General features: G+C 40.2%; 1 protein-coding gene and 1 pseudogene across 1 annotated transcript in view; one reads left to right on the forward strand and one right to left on the reverse strand.

Moving 5' to 3' along the window:
- The window catches only part of LOC138024561 (glucosidase 2 subunit beta-like), a 27,399-nt gene extending 25,792 nt beyond the window's left edge, over window positions 1–1,607 (reverse strand). The window contains exon 1 of the mRNA XM_068871783.1: window positions 1,451–1,607. Within this exon, the coding sequence (XP_068727884.1) occupies window positions 1,451–1,571 (121 nt within the window). The 5' untranslated portion in view covers window positions 1,572–1,607. The remainder of the gene's footprint in view (window positions 1–1,450) is intronic.
- Window positions 1,608–1,786: 179 nt separating this feature from the next.
- The window catches only part of LOC138024984 (uncharacterized), a 25,167-nt pseudogene continuing 14,453 nt past the window's right edge, over window positions 1,787–12,500 (forward strand).

Below are 12,500 nucleotides of genomic sequence, written 5' to 3' on the forward strand. Positions count from 1 at the left end.
TTATTTGCTTATTTTAAGTTTTAGATTTCTTCAGTAGCTGTTAGGAAAGTTCAGTCTTGTTTCCTATCCTCCCAACAGCATACCTGCCAACTCTCCCGGTTTTCCCAGGAGTCTCCAAGTTTTTCATCAAATCTCCCCATCTCCCGGTTAAGCCACCAAATCTCCCGGGAACTACCTACAGTGGCTTTTTTCCATTTTTTTTTTACTGATTTCGTTATTTTCGCGATTTCAAAAAAGAAAATAAAGCAAAAATTGGATTTAGTGCTCTTATTTAGTGCTTTTATTTGATCGGAAAACGTAAATCAGCTGAGGCAATCAAATTTATATATATTTAACAAGTATCGTAACTGGTCAGAAATAAACCAATCATATTGCACAATGCATAGTACAAAATTAGCGCAGTTTTCGCACACTGTTTACATCTGATCTGTCGAAGCAAAGGTGGCCAACATGGATTTCAATTCACTTCAAGAGGGATTCTTAGGCCCCCTTCCCTCGGGTTTTGAGGGGGTGAAAAACCTTGCTTTGCAGAAAGTGGAGAAGGTTACTCCTCTAGCTGGCATCCAGCCATTTGCAAACACACAAGGTAAGCTACTTTTATGGGTGTTCTTTTGAAATTTGAGCGGGTTAGAGCTGCAAGTCACCATGCTTTCCTTTTCTAGTGCCTAAAGTTTCCAACTCATGAATTTTTCAGAAGCGCAGTTTGTAAAAACTATTTTAAATCACTTTTCCACACAAACACTGTTAATTTCAGACGTATTTGCCTTCTTGTTATTGATAAGATGGCTTCCAAAACCATCATGCCGCAAACTCACTCAAACTCATTATTACTGGAACTCGGCTTTGATAGACCTAACGCAATCAGATAAATTTTCCACGCCCAACTGACAATAGTGAGCATAATTGCTTAAAAACCGATTTAATAGAAATTCAATTTTTTTTTGGCGGAAAACAGTTGGTGAGTCCGGTTTTGAAGTCGTCAAAAATCCTTCTACAGCCTCGGTTATCTTCGGAAGTCGTCGGAAAATCTTCGGCAGATGTCGGAAGTCGTCGGGAAAACTTCGGCGATCTTCGGAAGCCTTCGGAAATTTTCGGACGAAAATTATCTAGACGTCTCCAGATTTTCGTACTCTGGGGGTTGGCAGGTATGCAACAGCACGTTACGTGTTTAATAAATGTTGTACTGTTTACTACAGTATTTTGCTATGAAAGTAAATAATTAAAGCTATAAACGGCAAAGATGTCGTTTTCTGTATGCTAGACTGCGATAATTGCGCTGCGGATGAAATGATGGCTTTTCGGCCATAACAATAAGAACCAGTGATTTGCTACAATTACAAATTATTAATTTGTACAAATTATCCACTTCGGCGCAATCAGTTTTCTGATAAGGTTTAAGTCTCAACATTCTAATCAAATATCTTATTAAATTCCAAAGATAAGTACTCACTAGTGAGTGCAACTCCTCTAACACTTGACGCCACACATATATGAGAGCAAAAGAGGTAAAGGCAAAGAAAAATTACGACAGCTGCAGATCTGGTGCAATTAACCAGGACATAGGACGCCATGTTGAATACACGTGTCGTCTGCAAAGAGACTGAGGGGGAGCCTCCTTTCCAGGCAAACGGCCTGTAGATTCTCGTCCCCAGAGTCACCCGGCCCTCTTAGCCGCTAAAGGCTGAGCACGAAAAACGGAGAAACAATGGAATCTGGGAATGAGAATTTGAACGAAAGAAACTGGTACATTATATGTTCCTCATACATGACGTACTTACGCCAGACAAAAAAGTACAGTGCTCTAGCTCTCTTATTTCTGAAACGGTCTGAAGGTGAAGGTATGCTCGTCTTGTTTCCTTGCTCGGGAAAGACTCTCCCTGGATGAATTTACTCGAAGGGAAGCGTTAACATGCCATGGATGCACAAAGAAAACTTTCAAAGGAAGCAGAGAGGTGGGAAAATCAATAGTCTTAACTTATTTCCTACTCAGTTCCGACGTTGAAAACTGCCAGGCGTGATTTGTTTTTGTACAAAACAAATTCAAAAAGCTATTTTAGGTCGTAGGCTGACGTCTTTTTGTCTTCTCTGTTGACGTAATTGCAAACAAACTTAGTTGACTAGCTTTGATAATAACGGCAATCTTGGATTTATGATGTTGATGTTTTGAGCGCGATTTTCCAACCGTATAATTATGCAGTTATGTTTTCCGGTATTCAAGCTTCAGAACAATGGTCTGATAACCATGGTTTTTTCCCCTTTTTCATTTAATTAGCTTAGAGTTAAAATACTGCAAAGACGACTGGCTCAAAATGGCTTTGAATTTGCCTTTTTGAAAATATATACAGCTATTAGGAATTGGGAACTATCCGAGTTGTGAACTTTGAACTAAAACACTTTTATTCTAATTATTCATTTTCACAGGGAGTAAACTTTGAGTGACCTTCTCAAACTGCTTGATTGCAGGTTCTACTCAAACTTTATGTGAATATAATATTTAAAATCCATAATAATTATCATGAAACTGAAACTTTGTCCTTATTATGTTGTTGGCTTCAGGACACAACATTGCATGAACACCATTCAATATCCATGTGGGCAAAAATTATTTTTTTTAATCCTTTATATATTGCTGCAATCAAACAATTACTTCATGTTTTTCTCCTTTTATTTCACATAGTTCATGGTTAAGGATTTATATACCACACTTATCACAAAGTCTCATGGCGGTTTACAACAATAATAAATTATAATCTCCATGTAAAGGCACTTCTGGCAACTGCTATCAGTCCATATTTTGATCTCACCCACCCGACCCACCGTGCATCAATGTGAAAGAAGACCACAACACCGGGTCCCCCCACCCCCTCCCACTTTCCTCCTACTCTTCATGAACAGTGTGTGTGTTGTTCAAAGTCTGGCAGTGTTGATTAACAGGAAAGGCTGTGAGATGGGACCTACACTTTATAGTCCTTAGCCGAGAAGACTTGATAAGAGCAGCCATTTGCTAAGGTGACACTTTTATCTCAATTATTTTAAGACTTTGAGTGTTGGTCCTTCTGAACTCATGGCCTCCTGCAGGGTAGCCGGAAGCTCAGCCAACTGAGCTATAACAAGCTGCAAAAATAGTGGAGACACTTCACCTTCTTGGGGCGTTATTATTTACCTATTATCTCTCACACTGCAAAAACGAAAACTGTACACTGTATCATCTTACAGGTAGTTTCTTTATTCATTAGAAGTATTTCTATGTTGTAGAGAAAGAGCAGAAAAGTTTTATGGACAAGCCCTTCTACTAGTGGACTGTTGCAAGATTCCAGAAGCCATCACGTTGCTCGAACAGGTTTATGGCTTTATTTTCCTTTACTTGTGCTGTCATCCATTTATTGAGGTACCATAATTATACAGGAAATGTGGCATGACTATTTACGTGCAGTTTTTTGTTGTTCCAGGCCATCAAACTTGACCCCAGATCTGAGCTCTACAAAGAAACTCTGCAATTCTTCCATTCAAGTTCCCAGGCTTACTCAGACAATTTGCCAAGAGGACAACAGGAATTAAGCTATGCCAGTGTCACCAAGACAAAGCCAATCCAAAGTCGTGAAAAAGAGAACACACCTCCCAACAAATGGAAGACAAAAAATTCAATGATTCAAGAAAACGGAAACAAAAATGGTAGCTTTCCTGCGGCCTCTACAACTTGTTTTAGTGACTCGTACAATCATTCTTCAATTGACCAGCCTTGGGCATCGTATATGAGAAGAAATTCAAAAAGGAAGAAAAGTCCGTGTGGTCCAATAGACAGCTTAAGCGAAATAGAAATTCCACAAATAAATGGCATTTGTTATGCACAGGGTCCAAATGGTGAAGTGGAGGATAAAGTTAATCAAGGAGAACCAATTGTTATCAATTCTCCTTATTCTCGCATAGGCTCTCCCCAAACCAGGCCAAAGGTTGAGAGGCCTGGGGTACCTGTTGATATGCCGGCAGACCATTCTAATGCTTCAGACACTTTTTTACATTCCTTTGCTGGGTCTAAGAAATACATGCCTGAGGCTGGGAGACCTGTTGTATTTGCACAGGAAAACCATGTTTACGCCTCAGATGGTCTTAAGCATTCTACAACAACTGATGATGTAATGGAGGATGAAACGAATCGCAAAAATTGTGCTGAAAGTCTTGAGGCTAGATTTGTTGAGGACTTATGTGCTGAACGAGAATCACTGACAGATTAATGGTCCAAGTACTATGATGTGTTGTGCGATGGATTAAATGATGTTGCAGACTCTGATCATTCAGATACTGTACGTCACACTACCCTATCAGATTGTGACTCAACCGACAATGTAGAAGAAATAAGCGAGTCTGAGGATCTCAGAGGCAAAGGTCATTTCGTAAGGAATCACCAAAGATCTGACACAATTCCTTCTACCAGCAGTGAGAATGTGTGTCCAAAGTGTGGACACTTGCAGACAAATGGAAATTCCCCATCCACTCCTGCAAAAACCAGGATTCATTTTGTGAAAGGTGCTTGTGTTTCCAGCTCAATTTCACCTAATTGTACCTGCAGCCAACAAAGCAAAGACAGCTCCAAAGAACCGGCTGTTAAATCTCCTCTTTCTCCTTCTCAACAAGACTTTTACCGCAACCTTCGACATTACTTCAATGCCGGTGGAAAAGTAAAAAGTCCAAAGACAATACCCCATACTGAGAATAGCGACATTTCCAGGGGGCAACGTGGTTCACAGCAGAACTCAGCTGATACATCTTCAGGTACTGTAACTCATGAGTCCCCTCAAACAAAGGAGAATATTAGACAAACAATGCAATATGACGAAGAGAATGACCCAAAAAAGAGAAGAAAGAGATTGAATGAAGAGCAAAAAAATGACCAAGAAGTGAAGGGCGACAATGTTTGTAAGGACTCAAGTTATAGGAAATCATCGTTCAATGACAGTGATGGCGAAAATGACAGGAAACCCCACAGACATGAAAGAATCCGGCCATCAGGCAAGCGGCCAAAATCCAGAACTCGGGACAAAGATGGGAGTAAGGCTAAAGTGTCGTCTAAGAATGAGCATGTCAATAATGTGAAGCAAAATGCATCACATAGTTACACTTCAGAGAGAAAGAAACCAAGGAATGAAGACAAGACTAAAATGGACAGTAAAGTGAAACCTGAACCCATCCCGAGGCCAGAACAGGTCTCAGAAGCTAAAGAGAAGCCAAAGAAGAGGCCAAAGATGAAGCGAACATCCCTTGCAGAAATTGATTTTAATGCTGTCTTCACAACCTTGTATCTCTCAGGTAGAGTACAATAATATTTCTGGTAGGCATGTATGTGTATAATGGCTGAGGTCACACTAGCATTGTTAACGACCGTGTGTCAAAGGCATCAAGATGTTTCAAGTGGGACCATGCAGCTACTTTCCTAAGATCATTGTCAGAGTTTGTTGCCAAGGCAACCTGGCAAAATCAAAGCATATTTTACAAGGAAGTTTACTACTCTGAAAGGATGGTTTATCTGGGTGTGCAATATAGTCTATTTAAGGTCAACCAATCATTTAGCAGAATCCAGTTTGTTTCTACCCGGAAGGTTACTTTCACAATGTTGATGGGTAACCTAGCACAGCTTGATCCAGGGTTATTCTGGTGTTGACAGCAGCTAGGAAAATCACATTGCAAGAACGGTGTCATGAGCGCTAGTGGGACCTCAGCCAATATCACTGATGCTAATAATGTTGTTTTGGTTGGTCAAACGATATATCAACTTAGAAGCTAAAGAGATGATGGGTATCTGGGAGGTTCGAGGACACTTCTGTCTAAGCACATCCCTAGCCTGTTGCTTACTGCTGTGAAGTTTATTTGCAGCCGCTAGCCAGCTGTGAGCCAATCGACCACCTTTCCTCTTTATGTGTGTATGAACCTGTCACACTGTATCAGTGCTTGAATGTCATGCTAATCATTTCAAAATATAATAATTATTATTTATAGTATAATAAAACCTGTGCATGTTTTTTTTTCTTGTAGGTGTTACTGTATTATCCAAATGTTGGGACATTCTCAAGTCAATCCTGTATTATACTTTCCTTCTTTTGGTGTTGATCTTGGGCTTTTTACTTTACTGGTAAGTTTGATTAAGTGTTTTATGAAAGGATTATTATTCAAGTGTTGCTTCCCCTTACGTGATGAAAATTTGAGTTCTCATTTCTGCTTTACCACACATGCACCAAATCAGAATTTTGTGAATTTAAATGGAAAAATGTATTTGTATTTGAAATATGCATACCCATAGTCGTCCTCATAGTCCAATCTGAAGGTCGCTAATACAATCATGTATTAATACTACTACATTTTGAATTCCCCAGAGATCATTGTTAATTATGTACAAGGGCTGTTGTTGATTTATCAATCTTACTGTTTTTGTACTCTTAGCATTTGGTGCGCTAGCTATTGGTCAGTCAGAAAGGTGGTTTATTACACTGCACTAGACAAACTCCTTACAGTTTTGGGAAGCAAAATATCCACTCTGTTTGAATGGATTAAAAGTTTCAGGAGGAGCAAGAAAAAGGCATCTACGCAAGGGCAAACTTACGACCTTCCCAAAAATGGTAAAAAAAAAAAAAGTATTATACTAATAATTACATAATATTGGTCTTACTTTGAGGAGCGAGGAAAGCACTGGACTTACACCAATGCGTCCCTTGTTCAACTACCTAACTCGTTGTCATCGATGGATGTGGATTGATGAGTTGGTTCTCTACTCTAAGAGGTTCTGTCTCTGGTTGCTTCAGATTTCCTCTTACATAAAAAACCAACATTTGATTTGTTTTAGATCACCCAATTCCCCCCCCCCCCCACCCCCCTTTCCCTCAGTGTTTAGCAAAGCACTTGTATATTACTCTGATTAGGAGTTTAATGAAATGACAAGAAATCCATCATGATTGTGTTTTGTATTTTTGTAGGAGATGCTGCAATAACGCACATGCTGCAAAACAAAGACAATGATCCTTACAGGTTTGGAAAGTGGCTGTTCAAATAATCCGGTTTTTTTTTTTGTGTGTGTGTCTTTGTTTTTTTTTTTAGAAATTCTCTCAGCTAGCACTGAATTTAATATCCCCAGCCACTGGATTCTGCATTCAGTCAGGTTTCTGGTGCAACTTTAAGCAAACGCTAGCAACATGTATATGCCCCCAAATTGTTGCTTCTTTGATGTTTATTTCATGCATGCACATTTAAGATTTTGCTGTCTCGTCTTGGGTAGTCGAGCCAAACTGTTTACATGCGAAAAAGTTGTCTCGCCCGCCAGCACAAAGGTATACTACAAAAGGCATTGTACCTTAGGTACTCACAGATGATTTGTCAATCAACTGTGGACGCATGGACACAAAGCTCTGTGATAATTTCGCTATAAAGGAGCCCCTAGCTAACAGCAATGTGTTCGTGCGATTTAATTACATATTATCTGTCATACTTGTTTTACAATCCCAAGTCCCTTTTCTCGCCATGGAAATATATTTTAAGTGTTCTCCCTTGGTGTTGCTATTTGTTGAGCTCAGGTTTGCTTGAACGAATTTGAACAAAAACAAAGCCTGAAGTGGCCCTTGTGTATTACTTTTTTTTTTATGGTAAATGGCTTGTTCTCAGAGGTAATATACGTGTCCCTGGGCAAAATTCATCAGATTTTGCATGAGGAAAGTCCAGGGTACTCTTGCTCGTGAATCACCTTTCCATCCGCAAAGAAGGAGACTAAAGAGTCAAGTGATGATTTTGTTGTGGTTTGATTGTTAAGTAGTCTGCTTTTTGAGCACAGCTCAGTCATCCTTCATTAATTGCAGTCCTTCATTATTTGGCAGTGATAAGAGTAACAAAAATTTCATATAAAAGTTACTTTGTTTTTTGGTCTTTCTAGGGGATCAATAATAATAATAATAATCAGTATTATTATTGTCATTGTAACCTGAAACATAAGTTTGCTCTCTTATCGTTTTGAGATGATAGAACATGCATGCATCAAAAAGGATGTAATTTTTGGATTGTAACCTATTTACTCCTAAACCTCTACCCCTCCCCCTTAGTAAAAAAAAAGGAAAATCATCTGGTGTTAGACAGAGTAAAATCTTTAAGGTGTCACTCCCAGGTGCCAATGGGCTAAGAGGTAGCTACACCTCCCTCCATGTGCATTGGTATTTGGTAGTGCGCATGTCCTGCATAATTTTATTTGAATTGCAGTGTCTTAGGAGTGCCAAGTGATGCTACTGATGATGACATCAGGAAACAGTACAGGAAGCTTGCCATGCTTATACACCCAGACAAGGTGACAATAAACTGTGATAGCTCGCTGCCTTGCAATAGCAGAAAGACAATTGCTGGAGTGAAAGCTATTGCCACGTTTCACTCTTTCGTGAGAACCCCTTGTCCAGCTGAGAAGTAAACTTGTCTGGCATTAGACAGAGTGAAATCTATACATTATTGTTTGTGTCACTCTTAAGAGAGAAAGTTTTGGAGTAGATGTTAAGTAACATCTGTTCTCTCAGATTATGAGCGTGTTCCGGCTTTTTGTCCTGCTTTCTTGCAATAATCGTCACTACTGGAGGAGCAGCATTTACAAAACACTTTCATTTGTAACATTAACCTTGGGAGGCAGGGATAGCACAGTGGTGAGAGCACTCGCCTCCCACCAATGTGGCCCAGGTTCCATTCCCGGACCTGATACCACAAGTGAGTTGACTTTGTGTAGGTTCTCTTCTATTCCCTTCTCTGCTTCGAGGGTTTTTCTCCGGGTTCAACAGTTTTAAGTGGTTATTCATATGTTTAATTCTACTTTTTGGACATTTTGGGTGTCATAATATTTCATCATCACATTTTGTGTGACATAGCCCCTTTAAATTTCTTCGAGAGTAGCTTCACACTATGCCAGGCCCGGATTGCTCGAAGCATGGTTAGCGCTAACCAGCCTTGAATACCCGGCATGGAAACTTATAGGTTTTGATGCCTCGTAACCAACGGTTAGCGCTAACCAGGTTTCGAGCAACCAGCCTCTGATTTGCAATGTGAACTGTAAGATTCGTTGTTGTACAGATTTGTAAACTATAGCCAACTTCCTTGCTTTCAATTTGCAGAACCCTCACTCTCGAGCAGATGAAGCATTCAAGATTCTTGCTAATGCCTTTGAAATCCTGAGTGACCCTGTAAGTTAAAAAGTAAAAAGCACTACGTATTGTCTTTGTTTTCTACTCACTCTGCAGTGAAACGAGAACAAATCTTTTGAGGGATTTTGCATCACGTGAAAAGTGGCCACTTTACCGGTCGTGATTTTCCCGCCATTTTTTGCGTTTGCCAGTGACCGCTTGCCGCTTGCCGTTTCTACACAAAGAAATAGGGAGTTTTAGCAAGGACGTCGGCTACGGCAACGCCTTTTACATTTTTTTTTCCTGTGAACTTGTGATACACAAAATCACATGTTCATAAACGTGACAGTCCGCGTGACAGAGTTCAAAGTCCTTAGTGTCACGAAACTAAGCGAAAACATCTATGACAACAGTTTTCTATTTTCCAATGCTCAGTGACTGGCTTAGAGATCGTTTGACTAATTCTCTTCCAATCACTGGCGAGAACAAAACCGAGTGTGCTTTCTCTCGTCTTGTTTGTCTCTGTGTTTTTATTAATTACTTTTTTTTTTTCATTTGCATCAGGAAAAGCGTAGCGATTATGACAGAGAGACGGCTTGGAAGAGAAGTGAAGAAGAAAGGGTAATTTTAGTCTTTTCGCTGGCGTCTTCTCTCCCGTCAGTTTGACTTTCGATTCGCTTTTGATTTTGCGTGCGCAGATGAATCAGCTTATTAGAATCGTTGACATTGCTTAGTCTCTTTCGATTCTGAACCACTAACTATGGAAAGTATTTCTTGTAGATGGAGAATTTTGGTCGAACTGGAAGTCCTGAACAATTTTTCGCTGATCTTGAAAGGAAGATGCAGGAGGTATTTTTTCATTATTAAAAAGCACGTGCCATACATAAGGAAAATTAGACAATTCTATATTGACTCACTCGGTCTATTTGTGGTCTTACTGTACTAGAAGTTTCGAAATTAATAGTTCTCTAGATTTACCAATTCTGTAACTTCTTCATCAACCAACGTTTTCTCTCTTTGAAGCACGGCAGGCTCTTGTTTCTCCCTTCTTTGCTATTCTATGAATTTTCAGTCGTGCCAGGAATGTGGACGGGCAAGACTAATAAATTAACAATTAGCCCATGAGGCGAAGCCGAATGGGCTATTGACCCGTGGCCCTTGAGGGCGAAGGGTCTAATTGTTAATTAGTATGACCAGAAACTCATAAGGGTTGAAACGTGTAACGGCCCCTTGTGTGCTGAGAAACAAGCTTCCGAATATTCAATTTGCTAAGTACCATATTTGGAACAACAACAGCGAGGGGTTTCCAAATATGGTACTTAGCACTGAAACATTCAACCAATCAGTTCGCACTGAATATTCGGAAGCTGTGAACGCGCGTTACACGTTTCAACCCTTATGGGTTTCTGGTATCACCCAACTAGTCGGACAGAAAAGGCAATAACAAAGTTAGCAAATGCAAGTTGAAGAAGTATTTATTTGGGAATAAAACACAACAGTCTCGCTTTTCGCTACTCGAGGACTATTACTAATTAAATAGTCCTCTAGTAGCGTAGCCAATCAAAAATGCAGGATTTCCATTAGTCCACTAGTTGGGTAATACTAATGTAAATTATTCAAAGATGTTCTTGACCAGCACGTGCCCCTAAAGAAAAAGTGGATTCGAGGCGACCAGTTACCATGGATATCACCTGATCTGCTGCGTGAAATTTCGCACCGAAATAAATTATTCAAGCGCCACAAGCGACATCCTACATCTACTTCTTGGGATGACTATAAGCGGCAACGTAACAAAGTTACGTCGCTAAAGCGCAATGCTGTGAAAAGGTTCTGCTGTGACACCTCCTTGAGTGCTAAACATCCGGGCGAATTTTGGAGGAAAATGAAGCCCCTTTTGCCAACTAGTTCATGTAAAAACATACAAGGCGTCATCCTCGTTGAGGACAGTGGCGTTGTTTCCGACCCTGGGCGTGTGGCCGAAGTCTTTAATGATTACTTTGCCAATGTTATCCAGCTAGGGCATAGATCTGACACTGACTACACTGACCATCCGAGTATAAGGGCAATAAGCAATGTTCGTTTCTCAAGCGAGTTTAATTACTCCCCAGTCAGTACCTCATATATCTGTAACATTTTAGATAACCTTAATCCGAGAAAGGCAGTTGGGGTAGACGGCATTTCACCACGAATCTTGCGTTTGGGATCCCCAGTACTTGCCGAAAAGGTGACAAATTTGATCAACTTCTGTATCCTGAATCGTTCATTGCCGTCTGAATGGAAGCAAGCGCGCCTTACTCCTGTCTTTAAACGGGGTGTTGACACAGACAAAGCAAACTACCGCCCTGTCTCAATATTAACTTCGCTATCTAAAGTGTTTGAGAAAGTCATTTACGACCAAACTTGGAATGCATTTCATAACGTTTTGTCTTCAAACTTATCTGGATTTATGAAAACTCACTCTTGCTGCACTGCATTGCTAAAAATGACGGAAGATTGGAGGAGCAGTATTGATAACAAGGAAGCTGTAGCGGCGGTCGCTGTGGACTTGAGCAAAGCGTTTGACGCCATAGACCATAGCCTTCTGCTCGCGAAGTTGAAGGCCTATGGCTTTTCTACATGTGCATTGGAACTGATGTCCACTTACCTGCTAGGTCGTCAACAATGTGTCAGATTAGATGGCGTATGCTCTGACTTCAAAACAGTTAAATCTGGCGTTCCTCAAGGTTCACTATTGGGTCCGTTGTTGTTCAACATATTCATTAATGATTTGAATTTTTGTGTTCCTAATGTCTCATTGCGGCTGTACGCTGACGACACGACTGCCTACCTGTCAGATGTATCTCCCACCATTCTAGAATTTTCCTTCAACAAGGATCTCCAGGCTCTTTCGTCGTGGTTTGAGTCCAACTATTTAACAGTGAACTGTGCTAAGACTCAAGCATTATCTGTCGGACCCTGTGCCTATCATTATTCTTTATTTCTTAATAATGCTCAAATAGAATTTCTCCGATCTATCAAGATTCTTGGAGTAACTATAATATTTAATATTTCTTTAGACAAGGACCTATCCTATAAAGAACACATATCAGATCAACTAAAGAAAGCCTATGCCAAGGCTTCTGCTCTGAGAAGAATAAGGCGTTTTCTTCCTCATGATGCAATGATAAAACTTTATAAAGCATTTATTTTACCTCATCTCGAATACTGTGGTCCTTTGTTTGTAGGCATAGGTACGGGTCAACGCAACCGTCTCGAAGATGGCAACTGTTATATTTTGAGAACATTAATCGGGCACAACAAGTTAATGTCATACGACGAACTGCTCACTGCGGCTAGCATGACATCTTTATATTGTAGGCGCTTACATCAGGC

Source organism: Montipora capricornis, chromosome 11 (assembly GCF_036669925.1).
Source record: "Montipora capricornis isolate CH-2021 chromosome 11, ASM3666992v2, whole genome shotgun sequence".
Taxonomy (NCBI): Eukaryota; Metazoa; Cnidaria; class Anthozoa; order Scleractinia; family Acroporidae; genus Montipora; species Montipora capricornis.